At 34.5% G+C, this 17,531-nt stretch overlaps 1 protein-coding gene across 2 annotated transcripts in view; it reads right to left on the bottom strand.

Annotated features, from left to right (window-relative positions):
* The window catches only part of LOC111892178 (purine permease 21-like), a 16,925-nt gene extending 3,156 nt beyond the window's left edge, over positions 1 to 13,769 (bottom strand). Inside the window, exons 1-2 of one of the 2 annotated variants that reach the window (XM_023888254.2) lie at positions 13,650 to 13,769; positions 11,163 to 11,720 (exon numbers count right to left, since the gene is read on the bottom strand). In XM_023888254.2, the coding sequence (XP_023744022.1) occupies positions 11,163 to 11,720; positions 13,650 to 13,686 (595 nt within the window). In that variant the 5' untranslated portion in view covers positions 13,687 to 13,769. Of the gene's footprint in view, positions 1 to 11,162; positions 11,745 to 13,649 lie in introns of both variants that reach the window. The other variant, XM_023888253.2, reaches the window with a different exon arrangement.
* Positions 13,770 to 17,531: the final 3,762 nt, after the last annotated feature.

Raw genomic sequence — 17,531 nt, 5'->3', positions numbered from 1 at the left:
GCCATCAATTTCAGAATTTTTTTAGTGTTTTGATTTGTGACTTTTTTGTTGTGGTTCTTCTATTGTTGCATGTTCTGTTTGTTTTTTTAGGCCTAGTTGGAAATTTGGGTGTTTTTTAGGCCCTTTAGTTCCATTTCTAAGACCGGAGGGTGTGGGAGGGACTCTTCCCTCATTTTTGGTGGGACATACCCCCCTTTCCCTCACCAAAAAGCTAAGGAATGGATGGGAAGCCCTTCCCTCACTTTTTTTTTAATATATTTCATACATATATTATACTCATTTTGTAGGGAATTAAAAACCATGAATTTTAATATATATATATTTTTTATATTTTTATAATAAGTATATATTTTTATAAATATTAAAAAAGATAAAATAAAAATAAAATAACTGACCAATGAGAAGAGGAGAGAGAGTGCAAAACCCTCTCCCCCACCTCTTTTCCTGCACTCCATTCCCTCACCCACGGAGTGGTGTTCAAGAGGGGAGGGAAGCTTCCCTCACCCTTTCCATCACCCCACTCCGTCCGGTCTAATAAAGTCGTATTTACCATCTAACAAGACTTGTGAATATTTTATGGCTCACAAATTTGAAATATTGATTTTTAATTTTAAGCTAGCTGGTCTGCACTATGAGAGCATAACTAATATTTTTGGCTTTACGAAATGCATGATGACATGTTTACGTAGGGATTTTGAAACATTTAGTTTGTATAATGAGATTTTTAAGTAAAAAAGTTGTTAAATTGTTGATTTTGAAGTTTATGTTCTTTATTGGTCTATTGTATTTCAACGACATAAAAAATGGGGCATTATTGTATCGTTTCGTTCCGGGCATGAAAACCTTTGGACCGGCCCTATATATATATATATATATATATATATATATATATATATATATATATATATATATATATATATATATATATATATATATATATATATTTCTTTTTTATTCTCCTTGAAAACGTGAAAGGAATTTAAACCATAATTTTCTTTATTTTTTTATTTTTTTTGTTATATCTCAATAATACATAAATCTTTCTTGTTATTAATCAACAAATTATAAAAGATATGTGTTGAAAGTGTAAATCGCCACAAATATGGGAGAAAGTCGATAGCCTCTAAAATTATATGCCAAAAGTGTACAACAACCAAAAGAATGGACACTCGGTGGAAAAAATCCAAAAATGTTATGGCAAGGTAAAAGTCTAAAGGAGGTTTTTTGGGTTTCTTATGTTAAAATGTAGAAGTTTTGACTGCAAGAACGAAAAGTGTCAAAATCAATAAAAATTTATAGCAAAAATACCAAAATGGAAAAGTTTTTACTGCAAGGACAAAAAATATCAAAGTCACTAAAAATTTGTAGCAAAAACGTAAAGGCACAAAAACTTAATCAAAACACAAAAATATAAAAGTTTTGACATCAAGGATGAAAAATGTCAAATTCACCAAACATTTATGGCAAAAACCTAATGGCAAAAATGCCAAAATGTAAAAGTTTTTATTTCAAGGACGAAAAGTGTAAATGTCGCTACAGATTTATGGCAAAACGTCAATGACAAAAAGTTAATCAAAACACAAAAATGTAAAAGTTTTTACTTAAAGGATGAAAAGTGTCAAATTTACTAAACATTTTTGGCAAAAACCTAAAGCCACAAAATTTACTTTTCATAAGGTATGGCTAGCTTTATATATATATATATATATATATATATATATATATATATATATATATATATATATATATATATATATATATATATATATATATATATATATATATAAGCTAGCCATACCTTATGAAAATTATATATATATATATATATATATATATATATATATATATATATATATATATATATATATATATATATATATATATATATATATACTACATGTAATTTTGTTAGTATTTTTTTTATTTAATTTGATGCATATCCCAAATTTTAATCGGTTTATTTTTTAATGTCATATTTTTTTTCCATGTATTTTAAAATACTTATTTTCCTACTATTTTTGTAATGCTTCTAAATTCATTTGTAATATAACCCTAACTGTGTGTTTGGTTGACAGAAAATGAATGTAATTTAAAGGAAAATGATTTCAATTCCCTCAAATTAATGTGTTTGAAACTTTCCAACATATGGTGGAAAATGAATTCCTTCTAAAGTTGGATGAAAAACATTCCTTCTTATCAAGGTAAATGGCAGATTACAAAAATACCCCTTGTACTTATCAGAACACACACCACCACTACCATCACCGACCACCACCACCGCCACCATCGCTGCCACCACTATTATTACCAGCACGCACCACCACAACTACCAATGTTGTCGGAAACCACCTCTGCTATCACCCACCACCACTACTAATGTCACCACCACCATCACCGCCACCACCACCACTACCTATGTTGCTACCACTATCATCGCCACCACCACCGCTACCACACCCACAACTACTTCCGCCAGCACTACCACCATTAACAACACTACCACCATCACTACCATCACCCACTACCACTACCACTACCACCACCACAGCCACCACCAACATCGCCACACAAACGCTACCACCACCACCTTCGTTGCTACCAACGCCACATCTGCCACCAACCACCACTGCCACCACCAATGTAACGCCCGCAAATCTGGGCTAGTCAAATTAGAGGCAATAGGGGTCGAAAACGAATTTTCGACAAAAGATTATTTAGAATAAATAATCTTAACCAAGTTGTAGAGTATGTTACAAGGTTTTCGTACATATAAAGAACGCCGAAAACCGAGTTATAACGAAGAAGTTATGACCCGTTGAAGTTTCGCGACGGAACCGGCACGATACCGGGAAGCGTAAATAGTGAATTTACGATAGAGCGAGATTTAGCCTTAGCGATCTAAACGAAAGTCATAGAATATGTTAAACTAAGAACATCGATAAAAAGAACGCCCAAATCTGACTTCGTATGAGGAAGTTATGATTTTTCTAAAATTTAGCATAGCAGTGCACAGCCCGAAATCTGAATTTTAGATCGGTCGATTTTTAGCCGACGGGATCTGAATGAAAGTTGTAGTACTCATAAATACCAACACGTGGATATAAAGAACGTCGATAATAGAGCTCGTATGCAAAAGTTATGGACGAAGCTTAGTCCCTACTTTTCGAGCGCGGCGAATTCGATACAGTTTCGTAAATACGAGATAGAATGAGAATTAGCCAACGAGGTCTAAATGAGAGTTGAAGATCTCATTAATAGGAACTCAACGGTAAAAAGACAGACAAAAATGGAGCTCGTATGCGAAAGTTATGGACGAAGCTTAGTCCCTACTTTTCGAGCGCGGCGAATTCGATACAGTTTTGTAAATCCGAGATAGAATGAGAATTAGCCAACGAGGTCTAAATGAAAGTTGAAGATCTCATTAATAGGAACTCAACGGTAAAAAGACAGACAAAAACGGAGCTCGTATGCAAAAGTTACGGACGAAGCTTAGAGACTACTTTACTATAAAACTCCTATAAATACAAGGGTGAACTCCTCATATTTTCTTCACACCATAAGCCTCTCTTTCTCTCTCTAACTTCTCTCTAGCCTCCCTAAACCCCTCCCAAGTCTACGGAACCTCCCTAGCACGAGAAGAAAGCCCCGGAGCGCCCTACGGCTCCGAGAAGAAAAGCTTTCGGCTTGGAAACGCTACTCCAGCGAAGCCCGATTTTTAATAAAAACTCGCTGTAAGTGAGCTACGCCTATACTATATTTAATATAGATTTTATTTAATTATAGTAACATTATTAGGACCTTAAAATAATTATTTAGGCTATTATTATGAGTTATATTGAGTGTTATTTAACGCTTATATAATAGTAATAATAGCTAGACTATTAATTAGTCGTGGTTAACGTTAAAAACTAAACCCTAGTGGTATTGATACTAGGTTTTGTCGAGGAAAATTGTTTTGAGATAACGAAGTGCTGTCTGAGTTCGGAATCACCACCTAATCAGGTGAGTGCATAGTTACTTTCATCTTACACATAGATATGAAATATTTTATTATAAATTTACGTGCTATGTGTGCATATTGTCTAAATACTTGCTGTCTATGCTGGTGAAAGATTTTTATACATGTTTTAAATGATGTAAACTATATAAAGTATTTTATATCTACAAGATATGTTGGGTAAAACATGGGTAGATGAATGATGATGGATAAAAGCTGAAATAGAGGAACATTAGTAGTACGGACCTAGTGCCCTATAGGTATACATTGGCAGCAGTGGACCTAGTACCCTATAGATGAGCACTGGCAGCTGCGCCACAACCCGTAGATGATTTAGATCTACGGTAAACGTCCTAGCAGCTGCGCTCCAAGGATAGTATCGGCAGCTGCGCCTAATAGGGAGCCTTATGACCATGACAGTAGTGTTTAAAGGTCAATACCGGCAGAAGCGCCTCATAGAAAATGTCCTAATTCTGGCAGCTGAGCCTAAGTGACAATATTAGCAGCTGCGCTTGACCAATGTGTCATTGGCAACAATGGACTTCATGTTGTTTCCTTAGGATGATCCTTAGGAATGAATGAATGAGAAATAGCTGATTCTTAGGGTAGATCCTTAAGAATAAAGAAGATAATGGGGATGTGTAATTGGGTTGATTGTTTGATTGTTTAAACATAATAATTATATTATTGTGGGTTGAAAACCCTATGCACTCACCAGGTTTCCCAACCTGACCCACTCAGTTTATTTATATCACAGGTGTTGATATGAAGTGACATTACACTGAGAGATTTAAAGAGATGTAGATCACTAGTGTAAATAATTGTAAGTTCTGTTTATGCTTATGTTTCTGTATTAACGATGACATCCCAAACGTTTTAAAATGAAATAAATACGTTTCTTCGAAAATGTTTTAATAACGTATTTACCATGTTTTTCTGGGAACAAATTCCGCAACATTTTTATAAAATGAAGTACTCTGATTTTTATAAAGCATAAACAACATCGGTCTTTTCTGGCCGTGAAAATGGGGATGTCACAGTTGGTATCAGAGCATTAGTTTAAGCGAACTAGGAATATGGATTTATTTCTAGACTTAAACTTAAAATGCTAAGCGATGATTGTGAGGTGTGAGCACTAGCTTATTTTAGGAATTATGCCTAAAATGCTTTTATGTGCTAAATGCTTTATGCCTTATATGCTGTTATTTATTCGGATCTATGGTCTGTTGTCGACCGAATCTGGAAACCTTATATGTTTAGGATTCTAAACGTACGACTACGATATTAGAACTAGCATGTAAACGTTTTGGAGTGATAAGGATGATTTAAACGTCAATCCTAAGTAAAGGTCTAGATTCACCTTATTCGGTGTATAGATCAAGATGACAAGGACCCGTAGCGGAAACGTGAATGCAAATGAGAATAGGAACCAACCCCTAGTGGTTCAGCAAATACCTGTTGTAGAAGAAGTTGCACCTGATCCAGTCACGATGGCTAGAGTTCAAGCCATGATTCGGGCTATGCGAACTGAATAAAGGGAAGAAATGAGGAGGATGTCGAATAGGGACGAACCTACTATGCCCAATGAGCAACCCGAGCTGATTCCCGAGCAATCGGAGGAAGGGAACTACAGTCGCCAAGTGAGTCAAGTGGGGACTCAAGATGGCCTGGAGAGGAGAAACGACAAGGATGGGCGAATGTACAAGAATTTCTTGGGTGCGAAACCACCAAGTCTCTCAGGAAGCCCAAAGCCTATTGAGATTATGGATTGGATCTCCGAGATGGAAATGGTGTTTGAGAGCTGCGACTGTAGCGAGAAACAGAAGAATGTCTTCGCCGTAAGACAACTGAAAACTGGAGTCTTGAGCTGGTGGAAGCTATTGGCAGATACGATGCCACGAGGAGAAGCCTTAAGGATGTCATGGGAAGAGTTCTTGGAACAGTTGAAAATGCAGTACTGCTCGGACATAGATCTGATAGACCTAAACAACGAGTTTCAGAACCTGAAGAAAGGGAAGATGAGTGTTGATGAGTATGCCACCGCATTCACCAAGAGGATGAAGCTATTCCCCTACTTGGTGCCTTCTAAACTCTCCAAGATTGATAGGTTTGCTAACGGACTGCCCACTGACTTTGGCCCAATGGTCAAAATGGCAACTACCTTGAAAACAGCTGTTAGGGCAGCTAAGAACGTAGAGGCCCAGGTAAGAGAAAATGGTCTAGAAAAAGATAAGTCAGGAGAGAAGCGGAAGTTTGAAGGATCTTCAAGGTCCAAAAAGGAAAGCAAGACTACCCAAAGAGAGAGGGGGCTACAAAGCCATATGTGCCGCCAAAGCAAAAGGCGAGAACATTTCAAATGATTCTTGACGAAGCAGATGACAATGCGAAGATTCAGGAGTTAACGCTTGACATCCAAGGATCGAGTTATGGAGTAATCGTGTAGATAGTACCTCGCAATGTAGCCTGTTAGGGGCATAGTTTAGGGTGAACTTGAACACCTATGTAAACATTTTAAGGAATAATATAAAACCTTCGTTTTGATATTTTATGTGTTAAACTGTTATGTGATTTTCTTGTATGGTGACTTGGAAAACTGCGAGACAATACTTGGGACGGGTATGAGTAGGTGTGGATGGTAGTAGAGGCCTATACTACCGGAAGCACAGGACTCACACTTGGATCAGGGAAAGTCACAAGGTTACCAAGAAGCTAGTAATTGATTTCGTTTTATTCAAGTGTGTTGTTACCATCGTTTCGGTAATGACTAAGAAGATTGTTGATATTCCGACCCTAGTGGTCATATCGAATCGAGTCCGACTACGATGAGTATGTTGTGTGGTTCAGAGAACCAAGTTTGATGTAGCGTCCGACTTAAACCAAACGGTTGAAATCAAAGCGATCAATAGAAGTATCACACTCGTTGTTAAAGAAGTTGGTGGCTAGAAATGCCTAATGTTAAAGTGTGATTATATCACATTAGAACATGAAGGAAGGCATAGTCTGTTTTAGAATTTAACTCTAAGAGACCTAAGTCTAAGTGTTGCAACATACAATGATAGGTCATTAGAATATAACACATCGATCTATAGTAGTAATAAAAGAACTTATCTCAAGTCCGTATCCAGCAAGGATCGAGATTGTGACTTGAAGGTCATAATTTGGAGTCTAACCTGAGGTAGAGAGCAGGTGCACGATCGAGTACTCTTACAGTCAATGAGTTTAAGAGATAGAATTGAAGGAATGTAGAAGTTATAATTATTACCTAGGATGAAGAGATGATGTATGGAGTCATTATACGACCCTGTTTCATTGATGATTCCGGGACGTAATCATCCTAAGGGGGAGATAATTGTAACGCCCGCAAATCTGGGCTAGTCAAATTAGAGGCAATAGGGGTCGAAAACGAATTTTCGACAAAAGATTATTTAGAATAAATAATCTTAACCAAGTTGTAGAGTATGTTACAAGGTTTTCGTACATATAAAGAACGCCGAAAACCGAGTTATAACGAAGAAGTTATGACCCGTTGAAGTTTCGCGACGGAACCGGCACGATACCGGGAAGCGTAAATAGTGAATTTATGATAGAGCGAGATTTAGCCTTAGCGATCTAAACGAAAGTCGTAGAATATGTTAAACTAAGAACATCGATAAAAAGAACGCCCAAATCTGACTTCGTATGAGGAAGTTATGATTTTTCTAAAATTTAGCATAGCAGTGCACAGCCCGAAATCTGAATTTTAGATCGGTCGATTTTTAGCCGACGGGATCTGAATGAAAGTTGTAGTACTCATAAATACCAACACGTGGATATAAAGAACGTTGATAATAGAGCTCGTATGCAAAAGTTATGGACGAAGCTTAGTCCCTACTTTTCGAGCGCGGCGAATTCGATACAGTTTCGTAAATACGAGATAGAATGAGAATTAGCCAACGAGGTCTAAATGAGAGTTGAAGATCTCATTAATAGGAACTCAACGGTAAAAAGACAGACAAAAATGGAGCTCGTATGCGAAAGTTATGGACGAAGCTTAGTCCCTACTTTTCGAGCGCGGCGAATTCGATACAGTTTTGTAAATCCGAGATAGAATGAGAATTAGCCAACGAGGTCTAAATGAAAGTTGAAGATCTCATTAATAGGAACTCAACGGTAAAAAGACAGACAAAAACGGAGCTCGTATGCAAAAGTTACGGACGAAGCTTAGAGACTACTTTACTATAAAACTCCTATAAATACAAGGGTGAACTCCTCATATTTTCTTCACACCATAAGCCTCTCTTTCTCTCTCTAACTTCTCTCTAGCCTCCCTAAACCCCTCCCAAGTCTACGGAACCTCCCTAGCACGAGAAGAAAGCCCCGGAGCGCCCGACGGCTCCGAGAAGAAAAGCTTTCGGCTTGGAAACGCTACTCCAGCGAAGCCCGATTTTTAATAAAAACTCGCTGTAAGTGAGCTACGCCTATACTATATTTAATATAGATTTTATTTAATTATAGTAACATTATTAGGACCTTAAAATAATTATTTAGGCTATTATTATGAGTTATATTGAGTGTTATTTAACGCTTATATAATAGTAATAATAGCTAGACTATTAATTAGTCGTGGTTAACGTTAAAAACTAAACCCTAGTGGTATTGATACTAGGTTTTGTCGAGGAAAATTGTTTTGAGATAACGAAGTGCTGTCTGAGTTCGGAATCACCACCTAATCAGGTGAGTGCATAGTTACTTTCATCTTACACATAGATATGAAATATTTTATTATAAATTTACGTGCTATGTGTGCATATTGTCTAAATACTTGCTGTCTATGCTGGTGAAAGATTTTTATACATGTTTTAAATGATGTAAACTATATAAAGTATTTTATATCTACAAGATATGTTGGGTAAAACATGGGTAGATGAATGATGATGGATAAAAGCTGAAATAGAGGAACATTAGTAGTACGGACCTAGTGCCCTATAGGTATACATTGGCAGCAGTGGACCTAGTACCCTATAGATGAGCACTGGCAGCTGCGCCACAACCCGTAGATGATTTAGATCTACGGTAAACGTCCTAGCAGCTGCGCTCCAAGGATAGTATCGGCAGCTGCGCCTAATAGGGAGCCTTATGACCATGACAGTAGTGTTTAAAGGTCAATACCGGCAGAAGCGCCTCATAGAAAATGTCCTAATTCTGGCAGCTGAGCCTAAGTGACAATATTAGCAGCTGCGCTTGACCAATGTGTCATTGGCAACAATGGACTTCATGTTGTTTCCTTAGGATGATCCTTAGGAATGAATGAATGAGAAATAGCTGATTCTTAGGGTAGATCCTTAAGAATAAAGAAGATAATGGGGATGTGTAATTGGGTTGATTGTTTGATTGTTTAAACATAATAATTATATTATTGTGGGTTGAAAACCCTATGCACTCACCAGGTTTCCCAACCTGACCCACTCAGTTTATTTATATCACAGGTGTTGATATGAAGTGACATTACACTGAGAGATTTAAAGAGATGTAGATCACTAGTGTAAATAATTGTAAGTTCTGTTTATGCTTATGTTTCTGTATTAACGATGACATCCCAAACGTTTTAAAATGAAATAAATACGTTTCTTCGAAAATGTTTTAATAACGTATTTACCATGTTTTTCTGGGAACAAATTCCGCAACATTTTTATAAAATGAAGTACTCTGATTTTTATAAAGCATAAACAACATCGGTCTTTTCTGGCCGTGAAAATGGGGATGTCACAACCAACACCATCACCACCTCCAACCGCCACTGCTACCATCACCACTACCACTGCTGCCACAATCGACTCCATCGCCACCATCACTACCACCCACCATTATAGCCACCAACACTACCATTCCCAAAATTTTATTGTTTTTCTAATTTATATAATGTATCTTTAAATATAAGTTAGAAAACAATGTAAAATTTAGCAAACTAGGCCAAAATGGTAATTCTATCATTTTACGTGAATTTTAATTCTATTTCTTGCAAACCATACATAATCTAGAATTAATTTAAATTTCATTTCTTGCCAGCCAAACAGTATATGGAATTGGATTCAAATTCCTAACAGATTCATTTTCCAATTTCAATTCAAATTCTTTCAGCAACATTCTGCGAACCAAACAACACTTAAATTTTAGGAGTTTAATATTGAATAACAATTGATTCTCAATATTTTAATACAAAGATTCAAACATATTCCAAATCAAAAAATTTAATATATAAAAGATGTTTGGCAAATGAACTTATTAGCTTATTATCGTTATAAACTAAAAAATATTTAGATAAAAACAATTTATAAGGGTGAGCCATTTATTCTAATGTTAATTCTCTCTAAATTATTAGGTTACAAGTAATAAGTTGTACGTTGTTGTTTTTTTTTTCAAACACCCCTCAATCCCTATATACAAAGAATTATTTTCATATTATGGTTAAATATAATACTTTTTCTTATTATTAAACTTTTTTATATCTCATCAGTATAGTACACGTACACGTGTTTATAATCTAGTGAGAACATATACAAGATTATATCTTTTGCTTTATGCCCTAGTTTCGTTTATATATTATAGTCTAACATTTTCAAAATGATGCAAATACTAAGGATTGAACAACACTGTCATAGCATATTATTTCAACGACATATTTAAAAAATGAAAACTTATATGAGAAAAGTTTATATAATATATGAAAAAAGATAAATATAAATTAGTTATTTATTCATTTTTCTTTGAAAATGTTAACAACCGGAGAGAGACCTTACAAGAATACTTTTTTCATAAATAAATGTTAATGTAAAAATGATGTGTCAAAGTAATAACTCCTTGGAAGGTTTTTAGTATAGATAAAAAACTACATGTAAAATACGTGTAGGTAAATAAGAAGTAATCAATTTCAAAAAGTTAAATATTACTTTACAAGTATATATAATGCCATGTAGGTTAATGAAATACCATGTTAGCTTTCAAACGTGGTAAACGGAAAACAATGGTCACAATGGTCGCAGTAGAATTAGTTTAAAAAATGAGCGACTTTTATCTAGAAATATATAATTATTTGTTAAACCAATAGATCCAAAATACAATGATTTTTTATATTGCACTTTCTTTTTTAAAATATACACATCGTTTAATGGGTTAAATAAGACCATACCTGTAGAAGCAGCGACTGTGCATACAAAACCAATGATATACTTGCTTTTTGATATTCGTCTAGTCTCTTCAGAATCACTCTGAAACACAAGTAACGTAGACGAAAAACTGAGCAGAACAAGTGAATTAGCGATGAAAGGAGTGAACTTTTGGCCATTAAAGAGGTACGAAAAGAAGGCGTTGAATGCGAGTTGACTCGCAGAGATCAAAGAGTACGTTGAAACAGGTAAAAAATTGAGTCCAAAAGTATACAACATGCAGTCTACAGCCAAGGATATGCCGAGAGTTGTATAAAGAATCGCTAGGGTGGTCCAAGAAGGTTTTCCGGCGAGTTGGTGGTGGTGTCCCTGTGGTGTTTTTGAAGGTGAGAAGAGGAAGATGAAGGGGAACATAAGTGGGAATCCGGCAGTTTGAACAAATGCTGCCATCCATTTACTGTTTCCACCTTTGTTGAAATAAAGTCTTCCTAACATTGTTGCAGTTGATTCGCCAAAGAGTAGAAACATGACGAGAATTGCTATCTGTATCCACCTCTTGTACTGGACAACCTTTGAGAAGCCTCTTTCACCATATAATTGGGTTTCTGATGATGTACAACGATGGAGGAAAAAAGTTTACTTTCTTAAACAGTAAATTATAATTGCTCTTTAGGGTATTGTTTATGTAGAAACTAATATAACTTGATGTTGAGTGTTAAATCGACAATGGAATAAAACTTATTTTATTATGCAATACTCGTAAACTTGATGTTGATTAGATTTAGATTTGAATGAACATTTTTTCCGGCTACAGCATGAGATTCTTAAGTAGAAATAACAACTTAATTTTTAATTGTTTGAAATATTAAAGACTTAAAGGTAAGATATTAGTAATATCGTAGTTTGGATTATCTTAATAGATATCTTAATTTAAAAAAGGTACTAATATAGTCATCATCATTTATATATCAATTATAGGACCTTAATATTTTGGTCTATATATATAAACTAATTTATAACCCGTGATAATCTTGGTTATAAAATTAATTAAACTTTCGTATTAAAAAATCAAAAAATTATTAATCAATTATTTTAAATAAGTTATCACTTAAGAAATATTTTTTTATTTATATAAAATTATAATCGTTGATTTAAATAAATACGTGGAGTTATATCATTTAATAATTTATATTAATTTTATTTTATTTTTTAATCTAATGTTATTAATTTAATATAATTAAATGGAGAAATTTTAAATTTTGAAATTTAAAAATTAAGAATCAATTATTAATTTAATCAAGTTAGAGCGAGAAACTTAAAATTTAAAATTTGAAATAAATAATTAATAGATTGACAAGTCACATTATAAATGATATATAATATTAATGTGGGGTTCTAATTGCATGACACTTATCAATATGAGATTAAACATATTCTTTTATTAGAATATGGAGATGGAGATTCCTTTCGCTTATTTTTTTTAGACTCATATCATATTACCATTTGATATTTGGGATTAAAATAAAATTATTTGATATTATATAATCGCTAAGACCTATTACATTTGTAATTACAAAAACACAACAATTTACAATTATTATAGTTCAAATTTATATTATCTATATTAAATATCATTTTTAATTTCACAAAATTGTAATAATATAAATATTATATGAAATAAAATAATACTATATATTATAGTTATTATGTTTTTATAGATTATATAATTTTTAATAAAATATATTATTTATTACTATAAAAAGTATTTAAAATATGTTTTTCCAGTGTTTGAAAATGGAACTTTGATATAAATTTCAAAGTTCAGGATGAAAATAACGCAGGTAGAGTTGGAATCACAAACCAAAGTCAACATACAGTCGTTATTGTGTTGTACAACGAATATAAAGTTCTTCGCTTTAAAAAAATGGTATCCGTTAACTCCTTAAAGTTCTTCGCTTTTGACATTATATTTTGTAAACTTTAACTCTTTTCATGAAATAACATAAATTTGCAAAAAAGATGTAATTTCGTAATATAAAAGAATCACAAAATTGGTAACAAAATATATTTTTGACATTTAAGCAAAATAAGTTGTAACAAAATTAGTAAGGACTTTGGATTTTTCACGTTACGCCTGCAAGTTGATCCACTTTATAGACATTTTTCCCACATAACTAAATGATAGTATTTATTTGGTAAAAAGTAGTCTTCAAAAAGGATCATCAACGAAACTCACGAATACCAAATCCCTTAACGAAATATGTAGAACATAATATTGTTTGCACTTAAAAGAAATAATAATGTTACAGAAGTTAAGGGTTTATTTATTTATTTATTTATTTTTTATTTCGTGATAATTTTCTGAAAAAACATTTAGTTAAATGAAGTTGCTTTCACGAAAAAAAGAAACATATTGCATGTTTGCTATGAGTTTGGCTAATTGCTAAAGTGATAATAAAAAATGTTCGTAGGATGTCAAATATTATGTTCAGACTTAAGAGTATGCTTACCAGCGGTATTTGTTGCCTGTTCTTCAGCTTCCTTCATTGATTAATAGAATAAGGAAGAGGACTGAGTGAGAGGAGAAATGGGATATAGACTTTTGGGTTTGAAGTGCAATCATGATCACCATGGGTGAATATATATATATATATATATATATATATATATATATATATATATATATATATATATATATATATATATATATATATATATATTTATTTATTTATTTATTTATTTATTTTGTTAGAATAAATTATGGAAAACATAAAAAAATAAAAAAGGTTGGCTATTGAGGGAACGTTAGCATTCTAATTAAGGGTCAAAGCCTAGAAAAAAGAAAAATGGACTAATTTGATGGTGTAGCATGTCATATTTTAAAAAAATACAAGGCTCCCGGAGTCGTTTTTGTAAAAGCTAGTACACCTAAACTCTGCCATAAATTTGACATGGCCGGGTTCCCTAATTTGACACGACAGGTGGGTTCGAGAGAGAATGGGAATTTATTTTAGAATTCAAATTTTTTTTTTTACAAAATTGCAAAAATGGTGCCTGTGTGGTTGGTGATTTTATGCGCTTTTGGTGTATCATTGGTTAAAAATCGGATTTTTTTTATTGTTTTTGGTCCCTCACGCTAACTTCCATCCATATATGTCGTTAGCTAAAAAAAGAAGAGGGTATTTTCGTCTTTCCACCTACAAGGACCATTTTTGCAACCCGTTTCCAAAAAATTCATGAACCAAACCAAAAACAAGCTATTTTTATATTTATTGCTTTTGGACCACCGAACAAAGTTCAAATCCTTTAATGTTATACGATCATAACTCAGAAAAGATGTTCATCAAGTAAGTTGACGAAGGACGAAAACACATGAAAGTGAAAAACCACGTTTCAGAGGAAAACTTTTATCTTTCCAAATGTTTTTCCATCAATTATCGCTGCCAAAAGTTTAAATTTTCAAAATTTTGCATAAAATAGTGAACTTCAGTACCTAATATTACAGGATTTAAGTGGATTTTTTTTCCTCTTTTTGCATTGGACAAAAAGATCAAGCAAGAGGACTGCAGATTGTCTTGGAGCAAACAAGCTCGATCTTGATCGTGCCCAAGTGACGAATGTTAATAACTACAAGGTCTTTGTCGCCACGTGGAATGTCGCCGAAAAACCTCCAATGAGTTCTTTGAATCTTGAAGATTGGTTACACACTTCTCCTCCAGCTGATATATAATGATGGATTTTGAGCATTCTAACACTCATATGGTGTACATGCAACCCTAAATACATTGGATCTATGATTTCTCTATTATGCATGCAAATATGAATATTCCAAAGTATTACCCTAACTAGCATACAATCTTTGTTATTTGGGTAATAAAATAGATAGAATACATACCTTTATGATGTAGCTTGACTCCATGAAGCTCGAGATCCTAGTGCCTCAACTGTGACACCTCAAATGGTTCACACAACACCATGAACATCTTGGAATAACCATGAGAAGAGGATATGAGACTTGGAAATCGGCTTGCCCTCCATATTCTTCACTAGTGCCAATTTCTCCAACCAATGGGGTCTTTATATAGTGTGCACATTAGGGTTACACCATGTAACCCATAACTTTACCCATTCCTTATGCTCCATGGGTTTTAACCTCCATGGAGTATCCATGGGTCACTACATGGGTTAAACCCAACATAAGGAATCATGGATCATAAGCCCACATATATAAGAATGAATGATTTACACAATCAATCCCCATATATTTAATTAGTCTCTTTTGATCACTAAATTAAGTCCAAATTAATTCTTGATCAATACTAATTAAAAATCAAGATTTCATATTAATATATTAGAACTTATAATATATTAATATGTTCCAAATGTCATCTTCTCACAAACGGTCTATTTAAGTGTTCCGATGCCATGCAACCCAAATGGACCATGCCGAGTCAGGTCAAGTACATACCAATTATAGTTAGGGCTTAGACACTAATCCAACAGTCTCCCACTTGGATAAGTCTAAAAATATTATTGAGTATGACTTCAAAAACCAACTGGCAATCATAGCTCTCAAAAACCGCTGTCAAACTCTGACATTGTAACTGAATTCTTATCTCGTTAATGACTTGTCCATTAGATAATGGATCATATATTCCTCCATTCTAGATATCATATGGACTGAGACATGGATTATCAATCATTCTTTCAGTCGATTTGTTGTTTCCCGATTTCCGATTCATGATGACTGACTGATTGAACAAATCAAATCAGTCCTAGCTTGGCCAAGCACTCACATTTGTCATCATTAAATCATCGAGGGGCCCACATATATCGATTTTATCTTGAAGGTAAAAGGAATGGATAAACTTCGACTCATATGGCTTGTTCTACTACTTGTTGAATCATACACAAAGGCACGTTTTATAACATCGAGTTACCAATGCGTTGTCGTGCAATCAATGTATGACCAAATCATAGTAACAACTCATATCTCTAGGTTTGAAGAATATAAGATATTATCGTCTCATGATCACTTGTGATAAAATCCATGAAGTGATTCAGATGAGTTTGGGTTGAATCCAATACTCAGAGCTTATGAGTACTCATGAGTGTTGTAGCACCTCTTTGCTATGTCTAACTGTGACAACCGTCAAATTCTGGTCAAGTCAAAGTCAAATAAAGTCAACAAGTCAGACCAGTCAACTCAATTAACCCTTGTGTACTAGGGCTCATGTTAGGTAAATACTATACAACTCGGTATTCTAATGAGAAGTCATAAATTGAAAAGTTCGTACATCTAGATTTCTTTAACCTAAAATTGTGGTAAGTAACGAACCAAACCGATAAAATAATGTTGCATACTCATCGGGAGTGTGTAAGGTCCTTAAACATGGCTGAACGGGGTTTACAGACTTTGCATTGCGAAGTCGGACACTCACAAATGTCACACACGAAACCTCTCTCAATCGTTTTCATTCTATCTCTCTTTATCTAGAATCTCTCCTAAATCTCTCCAAGTATGTCAAATCTCTCCCAAATCTCTTTTTGTATGAGAAATCTCTCCAAGAATGTGAAATCTCTCCCAAATCTCTCTTTGTATGAGAAATCTCTCCAAGAATGCAAAATCTCTCCCAAATCTCTCTTTGTATGAGAAATCTCTCAAAGTATGTGAAATCTCTCCCAAATCTCTCTCAAAAGTTCCTTAAACTTTTTATAGTCTTTTGGGCCATCCCGACCCTTAACCGGGTTAAAAACGGCTTAAAACGGGGTAAAAACGAGTAAACTAGGCTTAAGGACCCGAAACCCCTCTTAAGGAGCCGAACCCTCTTAAGGACCCGAAACCCTCTTAGGAACCGAAAGCATCATAAGCGAACCCATCAGAAGCGAACCTATCAGAAGCGAACTAGTCAGAACCAAACCTCGCCTAATGGACCGAACCTCGCATAAGGACTGAACCCTTCCCTTCGGTCCATTTCGCGCCTTACTCTCTTCGCCTCATTTCGATTTCAGATCGAACCTCGCACAAGGAACTGAAGGTCCCTTTGGTTCATTTCGCCTCCTACTCTTTCGGTTCATTTCGCCTCTCGCCCAGCACTAGAAGGGACCCAACCTCCGACCAGGACCGAGAGGTCTCGCTGGAAGCCCTTTCCTTCCCGGTTTTCGACTAGTTTTGCGTTTTAGGACCGTTTTTAATTGTTTTAACACGGGATTTTCACCCAAAACTTAATTATAACATATAAGACCCATTAATTAATGATTAATCACGTTTTTGGGGATAAAACCTTATCCAAGAAGAGTGGGTGAAGTACAAGAGGTGGAGTGTTGACTTTCCTTTATTCTATGACACAAGCAACCTCCCACACCCACTCCATGTCACTATTCCCCATCAG

The sequence above is a fragment of the Lactuca sativa genome, chromosome 1 (assembly GCF_002870075.4).
Source record: "Lactuca sativa cultivar Salinas chromosome 1, Lsat_Salinas_v11, whole genome shotgun sequence".
In the NCBI taxonomy this organism is placed as follows: domain Eukaryota; kingdom Viridiplantae; phylum Streptophyta; class Magnoliopsida; order Asterales; family Asteraceae; genus Lactuca; species Lactuca sativa.
This window is presented reverse-complemented; position numbering and strand designations above follow the sequence as displayed.